The sequence below is a fragment of the Microtus oregoni genome, unplaced genomic scaffold (assembly GCF_018167655.1).
Source record: "Microtus oregoni isolate MIOR12 unplaced genomic scaffold, Mior012 000000F_ref0000247, whole genome shotgun sequence".
In the NCBI taxonomy this organism is placed as follows: Eukaryota; Metazoa; Chordata; class Mammalia; order Rodentia; family Cricetidae; genus Microtus; species Microtus oregoni.
Genome location: NW_024543059.1, coordinates 11,771,186 through 11,786,073, shown reverse-complemented (window position 1 = coordinate 11,786,073; position 14,888 = coordinate 11,771,186). Strand labels below are relative to the sequence as shown.

The following is a 14,888-nucleotide window of genomic DNA, read 5'->3' as shown; positions in this document are numbered from 1 at the left end:
CCCTCTCAATGTCTCTGTGCACCGTTTCTTGGTAACTTTCCTATGTCAAACCCCCCGCTAGTCTGCCTGTTCACCCTGCACGTTCATTCAGAGAAACAGGTGTCCCTGTTAAAATTAGCTGTCTCAACTGCCAAAGAGCTCAGCTCCCCACACCAGTTTAAAAAGGAAAATGTAAAAAGGCCCACCACTCAACCATTAACTGATGTTTCCAAAAGTATAAAGATCATAGGGGCTGGGAAACAGACAGACAAACCACACACATATACACACACATACACACCCTGAGTATTTCACATTCTTACCAAGAACACAGAGTGATTAAGAAAGGCCAAACTTTAAACAGCCAGAGAAAGGCTTGTGATTTTTTTTTTCCTGGTAATGCTTGAAAGCCTGTTTTGTCCCATTTCCTTGGTCGACTGTCATATATAATGGCTTTTGTTTGGGGAACTTAGCTGTTTATCCTTTTTCTCCTTAGCATTTCTAAGGTTCTTGACACCTCAGATCAGAAAAGGACGGTCAGGGATGGCCTGACTTACAATCCTTGACCTGGGAAGTGAGAAGGAACCAGGGATGGACTGGAAATGAACACAGTAGTGAGGTTTGATTTACATAATAAAAAAAGAAGAAAGAAAAGCGAAAGGAGGCCACTCTGATTTTCTTCCTGGGACCAGTAGCTCTGCTGACCTCATTACACTCCATTATGAAATAGGTTGATGGACTTTAAAAAAAAAAAATCAAGGACTATTTAAAAAGTTTGGCAGCACATTGGAAGAAAGTTACAGTCTCAAAGACCTGTGCCCAAGTCCCTTGCCCAATCAAGCATTGCGTGCACAGATAGAGCGAGAGAGCAAGAGAGAGCGAGCACAATGGTGCTATGTGCTCCTCATGCTGGCTCTCAAAACCTGCTGAAAAGACAATTCAATTTCAAGACACCTGCTGGTGAAGAAACCCAGGACCTCATAAACAGAAGAGAATAAAGAAGTTAAATGTTACTTTTCTTCAGGACAGAGATTTTTAACATTTCACGACCAAACTTTTAAATGCGCAGGCCAGCATTGACATTGACAGCACCTGCCATCTGTGAGAAAAAGTTTCAAATTTAATTTGGAGATTAACTAGTTAATGGCATGCAAGGAGACAGGGCAAGTTTGTTGCTTTTTTTCTTTGGGCTTGCATGATTTTTAAAATTACTTCTTTAAGGAGTCCAAGAATAAATTGGCAATTCTTTTTTCTTAATTACCAGATTTACAGGTTTCTGGCCCTTATTTCCTCTGGGTGCACTCTGTGATCCTCAGACTGAAGGAACCATACAAAACTTAGATTTTAATCACTATTTGTGTATATCCAATTAATAGAAATAACTTCCATATGCACTTAGGACTTCCTCCCCAATCTCCCTGAAGCTGATCTAGACTAAACCTTACCAAAGAGCAGGGGAATGAACAGCTCAAGGTCACTTTATATTACTTTAGTAGTTCAACCCTTCCAAGACCAGACAATTTTTTTTTAATTCCTAATGAATATTTTTTTTTGTTTGTTTGAGGCAGCCCATGCTGGCCCAAACTCACAGCAATGCTCCTGCTTCGACTTCATAAGTGGTGGAACTGCAGGTGTGAGCCACTATGGCTGGCTTTTCCCTGACCACTGTATATAGAATGTATACACCCTATCACTTCAACATTTTTCTAAGGGTGTGAAAGAGGATAATTTTACAAGTTAAATTTCAAATTCTTGCAACGAATACAGCCATTCAAGCAAGTCGGTAGGACTGTCTTTACGCTGATGTTTTATAGTGAAAACCGATTTAAGCACAGTAGTAAATCCCAAGAAAAATGTAGATGAAACTTATAGCCTGTAGGAGTCTTTTTGCCCATGTGGCTCTTCCAGGCTTCAAAGCTGTAAGTAAATTTGTCATTCTTTTAATAAGAAACTATTCAACAGTGTCTTCAGCAAACTATTATCCCTCACAGCCCCCATCCCCATTTCCTGTATGTCTATGGAGAAGACAAACTACCATGACATAATTTCAATCAACACAGTACCCTTTCAGTATACAACCCACCATCTGAACCAAGGTCACCAAAACAAGTCCTCTGCCAGCAACTATGCTCTAGAACGTTCCTCCACTCTCCAGGACCTCCTCTGCCACACAGCCAGAAGAACCGAAAGCCATAGGGATTTCTGAGCAAGGCCTAGCCTCCTCACCTAAGATGCTAAATGCACTCAGGGGGACACACGGGGCAGTGAGTGGAGTCCCATGCAGAGCTCCGGGAGCTGGTGAGGCTGCAGCCCACACAGCATTAGGAAGTGCTTTAATCTGAGAAGGAGAGGCAGAGTGCCAATCAGATGCCAGCCAGTCTGAACCTTGGCTCGTGATGACAGTGAGAGGAGTGGAGACAAAAACGGCTAAATTATTTTCCAGAAAAACTAGAAGGAAGACACCCCCCCCCCCCCAACAGCCCACCCCCAAGCCCTGCGTAATCCAATCACACATCACCTGCCTGTAAAAAGATCACACTTGTCTTTCTGGGGTGCTAGGATGCTCAGGAGAGTCATTCTTGAGGGACAAGTGGCAAAGGTTGGGCACTGGGGATCCACTTGCCCCTGCCCACAGATGACAAGCAGTATACACAGTCAGTGGAAACACAGGAACCGCAAAAAGGCCATCTGAGAAACATAACAATTTAATAGATGAAATAAATACTCCAGTACATGCAGGGTAAAAACTTGACATTGGGGGAAAAAAATCACTCTATAGTGTAAATTAAAAAATAAAACACACACTCACAGTAGCCTTCCCCCCATTTGCAAACCACATGGCAAAGTCATACGCTTACCACACCATGTATACTCTAATTAACAAAAACGACATACAAAAAGGTAGCGACATCCATGTCTAAGGAGTGAAAACTGAGGTAACCTTTCTTTTAATTAAAAAGAAAGAAATGAACCCATGACCTCTTTCCTGCCAAATTAGTAATTGAGTTGAGGGGCTGGAGGGTGTAGGAGTAATCCTGCAGCCAGCAAGACTACCTAGATCCATCTTCTGTATCTGAGTCCCTACAGGGGGCTGGTAGACACCTGGACCCTCTGTGTGTTAACTTGTGTATATGGCCCTGCGTTCTGGAAAATTCCTCTTGAGCATTTAACATGGGGGAGGGGGGATCACCTATGATTTCTTTGGTATAAATGGAGAGGGGAGGAGTAAGAGTCTTCCTTTAGCCTGGGGTGGAAAACGGGGGGGGGGGGGGGATGGGGATGGGGCCGGGGGTGCTAATTCACAGAATTGGAATTCACTGGCGGTAAAGTCCTGGGTGAAGACCTTTCCCTTAAAGCCTGAGATAGCAGGGTGCAGCCTTCAGACACGGCGCAGGCCGAGTTCCTCAGCCTCTCCCTGTGGTCCGACATCTTGGCGCCCCCATCGGGGTGCTGCGCCAGATCCCTGAGGCACTGGGTCAAGAGCACACAGGCCGACACCACGCTCATGGCACCTCCCAGTATGGCGGTCTGCACCGCCTTGCCTTCAGCGCTCACGGCGGCTGCGCGACCCAGGAATTGAGGCTCGGTGGCAAAGCCCACCAGGGCGCTCACGGCCTGCACCAAGGGCCCGCTGAAGAGCGCGCAGCGGCTGCGGGCCAGCTCACTGGGCGCCGCCTTCACCTCGCGCACGCATGCCAGCAGCGCCGATGCACTGGTGCTCATGCACTTGACGCCCAGCTTGAACTGCTCGCGCGAGAAGCGGTCCCGTGACTTGTCACTGGCCAGGGCGCACGCGTCCGTCAGGAACTTGAGGTTGCGAGACAAGCCCTGCGACACCTCCAGGAGCAGCTGCGGGGTCATGTCGGCCAGCGGGGTGGCTCGAAGCACAGCGCAGCCCTGCTCCACCTCGTGGCGACAGCGTGTCACACGGTAGCGGTCCACAAGGCCAGGCTGGGCAGGTTGAGCCCCCGGCGTGGCCACGGCCGCCAGGTAGGCAGCATGCGCAGAACACTCGGTCAGCGACACCACTAGGTCGCCCAGTTCCACGAGACTGTCCCCTGCCTCTCCAAAGCGGCCCATGTTGAGCTGGCTCTGCACGTCGTGGGTGAGGATGGACAGCCCCTTGGTGCGCGCGATGATGGTGTCCCGGCACTGTTCGAAGGACTCGGCGCCAGCGCCAGGGGAGGCGGGGCTTTCGGAGAGCACGGGCCGCGCCTCGCTCGACAGCAGCAGCAGGTCGGCCACCAGCTGCATCTTGCCCTTGCAGTGATCACAGATTGACACCAGCCTCTTCCGCGGCTGTGAGCTGGCCCCGCCGACGGCGCTCCCAGGAGCCGGAGAAGCCGCCTCGCCAGTGGGTTTCCCGGCACTGCCGCTAGCCATCGCGCCCAGGGGGCACTGGCATGCCGCTGGGGAGCCCGCTACCACCGCCGCCGCGACTCAGCTGGCCAGGGCCGCGCTGCCTTCCGCGCACCATCATGCCACCCACCGCGGCGGGCACAGAGATCGGGGTGGTGGCGCCGGCGGCGGCCAGGGGCCGGGCGTCGCGGGGCGGGCCCAAGCCGGCGGCAAGCTCTTTTGGGGCGCTGTGCACGCTCGCTGGAACCGTGAGCCGGGGCACGGTTAGACTCTCAGTCCGCGCCCCTCGCCACGAGCCTACCAGAAAAGTCCCCGCTGCCGGGCTGTCGCCGCCTTCCTGGGCATGGCCGGCCGGGCCGCCGGAGCGGAGAGGGCGGGACGGGGAAGGCTGGGAGTTGTCCTTCCTTCCTTCCTTCCTTTGAAATCAAAATCCTCGGCTCCTGGAGGAGCGCGGGCGGCGGCCCCGGGGAGACTCTGCTGTCAGCCGCTGCGCGGCGGCGATCGAGCTCGGCGGCGCACGTGGGCTTCAGGCGCGGTGACCCCGCCAGGCGACACCGGCCGGCGAAGGCGGCCGGAGCAGACGATCGGGGGCGCGCGGCCGCATCTCCCGCTCCGGCTCTTGGGGCGCTGGGCGGCCGCAGGGCCGAGGGCGTGGCTGGCTCTGGGGCGGCCGTTCGTAGTCAGTCGGGCGGGAGGCTGCAACGCAGGGCGCTGGGCGGCCGCGCCTTCCCGCCTGGCGGTTCAGAGTGCGCGGCCCGGCGCCGCGGCGACACGCCGTCCCCGCCTGAATGGCCCGTTCCCGGCGAGCGGCTGTCGTGGCGACTCCATCCCCGTTCCCCCGCGCATCCGACGCCCCGGGGTAGTCGGCTCAGAAGGTGCGCGCGGCTCCGCGGCGGCCGACCCGGGCTCCGACTCCTGCCATGTTTGTCAACCAGCAACTTCCGAGCGACCTCCGAGCAACTGAAAGGAAGGGCGGAGACCGCAGGCCAGGGGACACCCGCCTGCCCGCGCGCGTCTGCGGCTCTCGCCTCCTCGCGTCCGCCTCGCCCCCGGCTCGCCACCGCCACCTCGGCCGTAACCTCCCCGGAGCCTATAGGAATCTTTTGTGTGGCGTCACCGCCTTTCGTTTAAATCCCGCTTCCTCCTCTTGCCCTTCCTCCCGCCCCCCTCCGCCGATCCCGGATGCTTGCGCGATGCGCTGCTCCTCCCCCGGGAAGCTGGGGGCCGTGGGAGGACGCCGCGCCCAGCCCCGACACCGCGGCCCTGGGGGCCGGTGGTCCCCGCGTCCAGAGAGGCTGGGAAGCGCGTGTGATGTGGAAGGCCCGCCCTCGCTCGGTTCCCCGGCGCCGCGCACACCCTGGGGACACCGGGGCGCAGCCGCGAGTGGCCTTACGTAAGCTTTCAGCCAGCCCCGGGGTTTGGTGCTTTCTCCCTGCTGAGGGAGCGAGTGTAAAAGGTGATCTGTTTTTGCTTTCTTGAGGAGGAGGCCACTTATTTATTACCCTCTATTTTTTGCCCCCCGGATTCCAGTTCGGATCTCTGAGATTCGGTGACTTATGCAAGCCCTTCCCCGCCCTTTGTTGTATTCGACCCTTTCCTATGGGTGGGTTTCCGTGAAACACTGAAACAACAGGAGTGCTGGTCACGCTCGAGTCCCCACAGCGAAAGGGACCAGAGACAGACCCTTCCTGGGGTTGGTCTCCCCACCCTCAAAAAACCGATCAGGAATTGTGTGGCCTTGGGCAAGTTCTTTCTTCAAGTCAGGTTGTGTGTGGTGACTCTGTTCTAGCTGGCTAGAATTAGTATGCGCCTTGATCAGCAGTTTGCCTTTTCCTGGCTCCATCTATATAATGGAATAATAGCAGCCATTGTTAAGTAATGAGCCCGAATCTGGAGGTAAACAACTGGGAAACTGGTGACCCAGATGGCTCTCCTCCTCAGACACAGGGATTAAACCTAGGACCTTGAACTACTGTACTTTTATTCATTAATTTAACTTATATATTAATTCTGGAAACAGGGTCTGATTAAGTTGTCCAGGCTGGCCTTGAACTTCTGACCCTCCTCTTTCCGCTTCTCAAGTAGTTGGGATAACAGGCCTTTGCCTTCCAGCCCTGTGGCCGGGTGCACTAAGTGTCTTCCTAAGCTCCTTGGCCACAACAGATGGCTAGAAGAGGTGGTCCTCTACCCCCACTGGCCACCCCCGTTTTTCGTCCAGGCCCTGTGTGCAGGAAACGCCTGGAACACCTGGGCCTGCTCCCAGAAAAGCACTCTGCTCTGAGCAGTCCTAAAGCCTTCTGCTGGTGCCCGGCACAGCACAGCTGGGTGTGCTCAGCCAATGGAAATGTTTGTTCCTCTGTCTCTTCCTAGGACCTCCACAGCCAGTTATAAATGTTATTTATAAGTTGGGTGACCTTCAGATTTATTGTCCAAACCCCAGTAGTTTACAGAGTGAACTTAGGAGACAAGTTATTAATAAGTTAACGTGGAACGACAGTTACAAACCCGGATGGCTAGTCATCCTACTCATAAACAAAAAATGCCCTTACGGAAGATTGTCTTGATGCTAGGTGGACCAACTTTCTCTACAGACTGAAGCCAGTGGCTCTCTATACGAGTAGTGGTTCCATAGGGTTACTCTGTATTTTTTCTACAAGAGAAAAACAGAGCAGACTCTTTCCATGGTAACCCATGAATGGTCCTAAGAAATGGTTTCCTTAGCTCTAAAATCTTAGAGGCCAGCAAAATGGCTTAGCCGGCGAAGGTACCTTCCCGTAAGCCTGACAGCTTGATATTAGTCCCTTGGACCTGCATGTAGAAAGAGAATCATCTCCTCTGGCCACTACATGGTTGGCATTCACACAAATTCACACGTGCATACTGAATATGTAAATAAAAATTAATAAATTTAAAAAGCCAAAGAGAAGCTGATCCTTTCTCCTTGTGCTCACGCTAATTCCAGGAAGCTGTGGGATCAGAATATGTTCCCAAACAGTTGTTGCCCCTGGAGTCCAATTTCTCTTCTATTGTTACTAGAAGCCTCTTGTCCCCAGTTGGTTTGTATCATGAAATTGGGTGTAGCCATGCGTTTGGTAGGCTAAATTTTTGGTCTTCCCGCCTTCATTTTTCAGATAGTGCCATTCCTAAACTGATCTCCCCAGGTTCCACCTTCACCTGCCTTTTTTGCTTTTTTTTTTTCTTCTACTATTGTTTTCTCTTAGCTCAAGTACTAGGCCTCTACCGTGTGCCCATTCAAGACGCTGAGCTTATGTAATAGATTATAGTAGGCAACCTCTGTCTATGAAGATTAGAATCCAGAAAGGGCAAGTTCATGAGCAAGTGCCCCCAGTTACTGTTCGTACAGTGGAGGCACATAACAAAATGAACCCCAGATCAAGTACCACATATACCAAGTATTTCACTCAAAGTGGGCAGACCACTTTGCCGTTTTGGTACATTCTGACCAATGCTGGGGGAAGTAGAGGTGACTTGCAGACCAAAGCAGTGGAAGCCAAATCTAAAATCTCCTGCTCTTTCACCTTGCAGTAACTGTGGAGGGATTGTGTCCAGCAACATCCGTCTTCAGAAATGTCTCATCTTCTGTGACCCCACCCACCCAAGAAATAGCATCTTTCTAGTCTCTCTCCTAGTCCCTGGCCATCCCAACTTCTTCTATGAGTTTGATTATTTGAAGTCCTCTGTTCTTTTGTATCTGTCTTATTTCATTAAGCATAATGTCATTAAGGTTAATCAGTGCTATAATGTGTCAGAATTTCCTTTTTAGGGAAAATAATATTCACCTGTATGTACTTGGGGCTTTCATACCCAAGCCTCATGTTACATCCCTGAACTTGTGGACTAGCAACCAAGCTGTCTGTGGTACACAGTGCCACCCAGTGGTAAGGAGCAGTGTTGACCATAGTTTTCCCTTGGAACTGTTTTATGTTTGTGCTCACAGACAGTGGTCTCAGTTGATCTATGTTACGCATTTGCAGACATCCCAGTTCATTCTCTTCCTCTGAGTATCACTCTTGGCTGGACGCGGGGGGTGCACACGAGCTCTTAGGAGGTAGAGGTAAGAGGGTTAGGAGTTCAGCATCATCTGCTGCTATATAGGGAGTGTAAAGCAAGCGTGGTCTAGGCGAGAGACCTAGCCTAAAAACAACAAACGCCTCCTCTCTGGGAGAACAGTTACAGCTGAGGAATGTGGTCCCATCCCTTTTGTCATCACAGGTCATGAATAAGAGCCCCTTGCAGGCAGGGTTGTAGAATCACCATGGAATACAGCACCCTCCCTACCTGGCGTGTCCTCTAGACCTCTGGCACATCATGATCCTGGCCAGTATACTGCACACCTGGGCAGAACTTCTGCCTTCAGTCCCTCATCTTCCCTCTTGCTTCTGCAGTGATGAGCAAGGAGGCTGTGCACAGGCCCAGCGATGCATTGGCAGGAACGCCTGAACATTCAGCTTCCAGTATCTGAGAGTAGGGATTTCCTTCAAGGGTTTCCATGGGCTAGGTTGCTTGCACAGGCCAATAATTTCATAGCCTATCCTTTTGCTGGCCAGTAAGAGAAAAGATGAATCTCAGAATTTAGGGACCGCAGGCAGCTAACATTAACCATTCCTGGCCTGGATACCTGGTGGTTAGTATCTATAGATTAACTGGCTATTGCTGCCTCACACAGCTTCTCTGGACCTTTAGATACGCTTGGGCATGTCTGCTCCTTGTGTCCACTGTGCTGTCTGCCCAGCCCGGGTGAGGCCATTGCCATGCTGTTTGGGGCTACAGGCTTCCCTCCCTCCACAACCCTGTCAGCCTGTGAAGAACAGAGCTGGTATCTATCCTCCTCCACATCTGATGCCTTACATAGTCATTGGCCAGTGCTGATGGTGTTCATTTGATGGAGGAAGGTCATTGGCTAATAAAGGAACTGCCCTGGCCCATTTTATTGGTTAGAGGATAGGTGGGAGGAGTAAACAGAACAAAATGCTGGGAGGAAGAGGAAGTGAGCTCAGAGACTTGACAGCTCTCCTCTAGGGAGCAGACGCCTGAGAGAGACGCCATGCCCCGCTCCCAGCATGAAGCTACGACCCAGGATGGACTAGGCTAGAATCTTCCCGGTAAGACCGGTTCTCACAGATTATTAGAGATGGGTTGATCGGGATGTGAGAATTAGCCTGTAAGTGCTAGAGCTAAAGGGCCAAGCAGTGCTTAAAAGAATACAGTGTCTGTGTAATTATTTTGGGGCATAAGCTAGCCGAGCAGGCGGCCGGGTGCTGGGAACGCAGCCCCGCCGCCGCCGCTATTACTACATTCATTTGTCAGACCTTCTCTCAATTCGATTGCTAAAGGGGTCACGTTTGGCAGCCAGTGACATTCCCACCAGGTCCTGCGCCTATTTGATGACTGTGCCATTCCATTTCTCAAATGTGGATGTTATTCAGGCAGGGTTTCAGGTAGTGCTGGAAGGTGTCATGCTACCCCATTTCCCGTGGAGAGCATAGGTCAGCACGAGTCCAGGCTCATGCTCTCTTTAAGCCCAAGATGCACTTGGAGGTAGGGCAAGTACACAGTACAGAACTTGGCCCCTCATTTAGACCATGAACACAGTCTCACTTCTGGCCCCTCTTCTCTAGTTCTATGTTGCTTGGCCTCAGACCTGGTTCGGATACCAGTGCTATCTGAGTGCTCCTGGCTCCAGATTTTGCAATCTATTTCTATATTTGCTGGTAGTGTTAGTGTTACTATACTCAGAGTCTCACTGGCTAACCCGTATGGGGCCACGGTAAAAGACCTCAGGGAAGAACATGTCCCATATCCCTGGGTGCAGATTTTTGTCCCCATGGTTCTACTAGCTGTCTGACCAGAGTTGAGTCTAAAATCAAGATAAATACAGAGGCTGGGGAGATGGTTTAGCGTGTAAAGCACTTGTTGAACAAATACTGGTCAGCCCTCAAGGAAACAGAAATGGGAATCTTTGTAGTAAACCGGCTAGCCAGGCTAGCAGAAATGGCAAAGTCCGGGTTTAAAGAACAGACCCTGCTTCAGTGTATAAGGTGAAGAGTGATGAAGGGGGGACACTGGATGTTAACCTCTGGCCTCCACATCATTACCATATACGCGTATGTGCACACACACGCACACACATACACACGAAATAAATACACAGACACTTATCATTGGCATGATCCCTTTAGCCCCTTCTGGAATCTATGTAGAATTCACGGTAGATGGCTTATCTCCTCTGCTAGTACCAAGCCTCCGATGATGCCTGAATCCTAATTAGTCTTAACAATAAAAATCCAGAGTCAGGTCTTAGGGTGAATGAAAGCTGAAAGACCAAAGAAGCAGAGCAGCAGCTACTAGACTGTTGTAGTATGAGCAGCGAGGCTGAGTCCCCAGCACCCAGCTGCCCACATGGCTAGCTTATGCCCCAAAATAATTACATGGAAACTGTATTCTTTTAAACACTGCCTGGCCCATTATTTCCAGCTTCTTATTGGCTAGTTCTTACATATCGATCTAACCCATTTCTAATATCCCTGTAACACCACAAGGTGTCTTACCAGGGAAGATCTTAACCTGCGTCTGTGTCTGGTGGAGAATCATGGTGACTCCTTGACTCGGCTTCTTCCAGCATTCTGTTCTGTGTACTCCGCCTACCTAATTTTATGTCCTATTAAAGGGCCAAGGCAGTCTCTTTATTTAACCAATGAAATTAACACAAGACAGAAGACTCTCCCCCATCATTTCCCCTTTTTCTGTTTAAACAAAAAAGAAAGGCTTTCACTTTAACATAGTAAGATTACATATAACAAAACAGATATCAAGCAAGAATTATAGTTACAATATTTATATCTACTTTATCTTTTATCATAACCAAGGAAAACTATAACTAACCATTCTTCAACTCCATCAAATACTCCAGAAGGATATAATATTACCTAAGAAAACAAGAAATCCAAAGCTCTAGAAATGACAGAGACATCTCTCTGCCTGTACAGTCACCCAAAGTTCCTCTGCACCGTTGGGGCATCCATCTTCAGCCTTCAGGCCCATAGTATCCAGCAGACATTTCCATGAAGCAGGAAATTTCAAAGACGGTTTAGTCACTATCTGCTGTGCCCTGCAGAATGTCTCGCAGACTTTTCATGAGTCATGAACCCCAAAAGACCGTCTCACCTTTAGGCAAGTTTAGCAGTCCTCTCTCTGTGGGTTCTCTGTGTCCATTTTATGCAACATTCCAGGCAAGAGCAGTTTCTTGCCCAAATGGCTATCGAACTCCATAAGGATCCTCTTCGATGCCCATCGTCTTCCTGAAGTAGATTGGTGATGCCAGGAGCAGACATGTCTCATTGTCATGAAAAGCCCTAAGTTATTAAAACATTTAAAATGCCACATTCTGCAGTCTTTGAAAGATATGAAGAATGTCTATCTAACTGAAATGTATCTCTGTATATCTAGAAAATCTAAGTAACATGACTACAAGCTTTACTATTATCGATAATTATCCATTAGCAACCTATATTTCCTATTATACATTACATTTTAAATGAACTACACAATCACAATACCTTAATATCAGAAATACATATACATATAACAAAATTGACCTTAAAATCCATACCAATGGGCGCCACTCTGTTGTAGTATGAGCAGCGAGGCTGCATCCCTGGCACCTGGCTGCCCACACGGCTAGCTTTACCCAAAATAATTACACGGAAACTGTATTCTTTTAAACACTGCCTGGCCCATTAGTTCCAGCCTCTTAACCTATTTCTAATAATCTGTGTAGCCCACGAGCTGGCTTACCAGGAAAGATCATAACCTGCATCTGTGTCCGGTGGAGAATCATGGCAACTCCTTGACTCAGCTTCTTTCTCCCAGCATTCTGTTCTGTTTACTCCGCCTACCTAATTTTATGTCCTATTAAAGGGCCAAGGCAGTCTCTTTATTTAACCAATGAAATTAACACAAGACAGAAGACTCTCCCCCATCACTAGACCTCTATGAAATCTCAGACTGAATGGGGCCTGTGGTCCCTGTGAATCCTTAAGACTGAATGGGCGCCCTCCTTATAGCCCCATCTCCACCTCTCTAGTGCTGGGATTGAAGACATGAGTCTCCCATGTGCGGGGAGTGTGGGGGATCAGATGTGTGAGCCGTCACTGCCTGGCTCTGTGGTTCCTTTAGACGGGTGGCCTTGAACTCCTATTCTTCTGGCTTCCTCCTCCCAGTGCTGGGATTAAAGGTGTGTGCCATCTCTGCCTGGTCTCTTTGGTTAACCAGTGGCTAGCTCTGTCCTCTGATCTCCAGACAAGCGTTATTTGTCAGAATACAAACGAAATATCATACAACACTCGGATACGGTACTGAGGGCTGCAGGTTCACCTTCCTGTGTGTCTCACCAGCCTAACAACAAGTCACTGGTAAATAAGGTCCTTCAGAGTTAAACTGGTCCAAGTTCCAAAACACTGAAATATACTTAAAACATCAAAGTGTTAAAATCTAGTTGCTCCAGATGTTTTCACATCAGTGGAGTGGGAGCCAGATGGGTTTCCTCCTCAGATGACAGTCAGTAGCCCTGGAACTTTCTGACTTGTTTCCATGATTGCAGTACTACACTTAAAAAAAAATTATTCTCTGTAACCAGATACTGTGGGCTAAGAAAACCAGCAACCAGCATTTTTTCACCTTACCTTGGCAGTTGGCAGAATGAATGACCAGGGTGACCCCGCCCTGCAGAGCACATGATCCGTCACAGCTGAGCATGTTTTTAGCAAGACTGTGCCAGGACAGAGCTCCAAGCCATTGGGTGGAGCCATGTGCCCTTGGGAAAAGGCTCATGACATTTCCCCTATGATTTCAGGAAAGAAAAAAAAAATTCTTTTTTTTTTTTTGCTTATGAGTTGTTTCTGCACAATGTCAACAGAAAACTTCCATGTGTTTATGTATACCCGTGCGTGAATATGGAAATGTCAGCCTCTGCTATAGCAGGCTAAATGCACACGGCATTTGACCTTAGAGTGGAGGTCAATAAGGCGTTTGTTGCTAGGAAGCTGCTTTCTTAGCCTCTGCTTCATGCACAGAAGCCTGGTTGTGTTTGGACTGGTAGCCAATGCAGCCAAATGACAGTTCCTCAGCCCCTCTCAGAGAGGCAGACTCCGGCCCAAGAGACCAGAAGTGCTGTGCGGTGCACGATTCCCTAATAGGACGTTTCAAATACCTTGATCCCACTGAAAGGCCGCCTCCCTTCACCTTGGCTTCCTTCCCATTTCCTTTTCTTGGAATGTCATCCAATGACTGGAACACCAGGAGCCATCCTGGAACTTTTGATGCCCTTGAGGATGGAAACTCCAGAGCAGTCTGAAGAGGCAGTGTGAGAAAGAAGTCTGCACGGCCCAGAATACCCTAACACACTCAATTTCCACCTACTTCTGTGAGAGAAGTTCCAGTGATAAGTCTTTTGTTTAAACATCTTTGTTTGTTTCTCTGTAGCTTAGAGCTTGTCCTGGAACTACCTCTTGTTAGGTGAGGCTGCCTCTGCCCCGAGTGCTGGGATTAAAGGCTGGGATTAAAGGTGTGCGCCACCACCAGCCGGCTATTTATTTATTTATTTATTTAATATTTATTTATTAACGGCACAGGGTTTCTTTTAGCAGTTCTGGAACTAGCTCAGTAGACCAGGCTAGCTTAGATCTCAGAGATCTGCCTGCCTCTGCCTCCCGAGTGCTGGGATCCTCATTGCCTGGCTGAGACTTGGAACTACTTTAAACAATAAAAAATGGTTATGTATTAAATCACGTAAAACTCTTTTCAAAGGTGATATTGAAAGACTTTGGGCTGAACTGTCTGTGGAGCAGAATGACAATAGATCCTCTATTTACTGCCTTCGAGAAAAGTTGCCTTGGCTGTCCTTAGCTTTTTAGCTGGAAGTTCTCGTGGGAAATTGTTAGGGAGCGAGGCTGAAAGTCCACACCCTGAAAAGGGCCTCACTAGGGTCAAGGCAGTTTGCACATCTTCCCCCTCTCTTTCATTTCACAAGCAAAAACTGAGGCCTCAAGGACGTTGTTTGGCAGTTTCTGCAGGCCCTAAGGGGAACTTTCAGATCTGGTTAGTGAATGAGAGACAAAAAGGCTGACTTCTAACAACCCCCCCACCCCCCCTCCCCACCCCACCCCCCACCCCCCTCCACCCCCCCACCCCCGTGGTAAAAGCACACAGTCCAGCGGGATCCAGCTAGGTTAGACAGGTTGGCCAGGCTAAGGGGAGGAGCCGTAGGCGGAGCCTGGAGATGGGGCGGAGCCTTTAGGGTGAAACAAGGGGAGGAATTGTTGGTGCCCAGCCTGGTGAGGTCCTGGAGCCATGGGGCGGAGTCTGGGAGGAGGTGGAGCCAGATGATGAGCGGATCTGCGGGGCGGGGCCGAGGCTAGGGGGCGGGGCTTCTGGAGGAGGTCGCCTGGAGGAAACGGGACGAGGCGGGGCGCGGTAGGCTGCTGATGGGTGGGAGGTGGAGCCACTGGCCCCTGAGTGTGCGAAGGTGGGAC

General features: G+C 50.0%; 1 protein-coding gene across 1 annotated transcript; it reads right to left on the bottom strand.

Annotated features, from left to right (window-relative positions):
* Positions 1-2,648: 2,648 nt before the first annotated feature.
* Tlnrd1 (talin rod domain containing 1) lies at positions 2,649-4,595 on the bottom strand. Its single transcript, XM_041655366.1, has one exon. It carries the CDS (start codon positions 4,360-4,362, stop codon positions 3,274-3,276), a length of 1,089 nt encoding a protein of 362 aa, XP_041511300.1. The 5' UTR covers positions 4,363-4,595; the 3' UTR covers positions 2,649-3,273.
* Between the last annotated feature and the right edge of the window lie 10,293 nt (positions 4,596-14,888).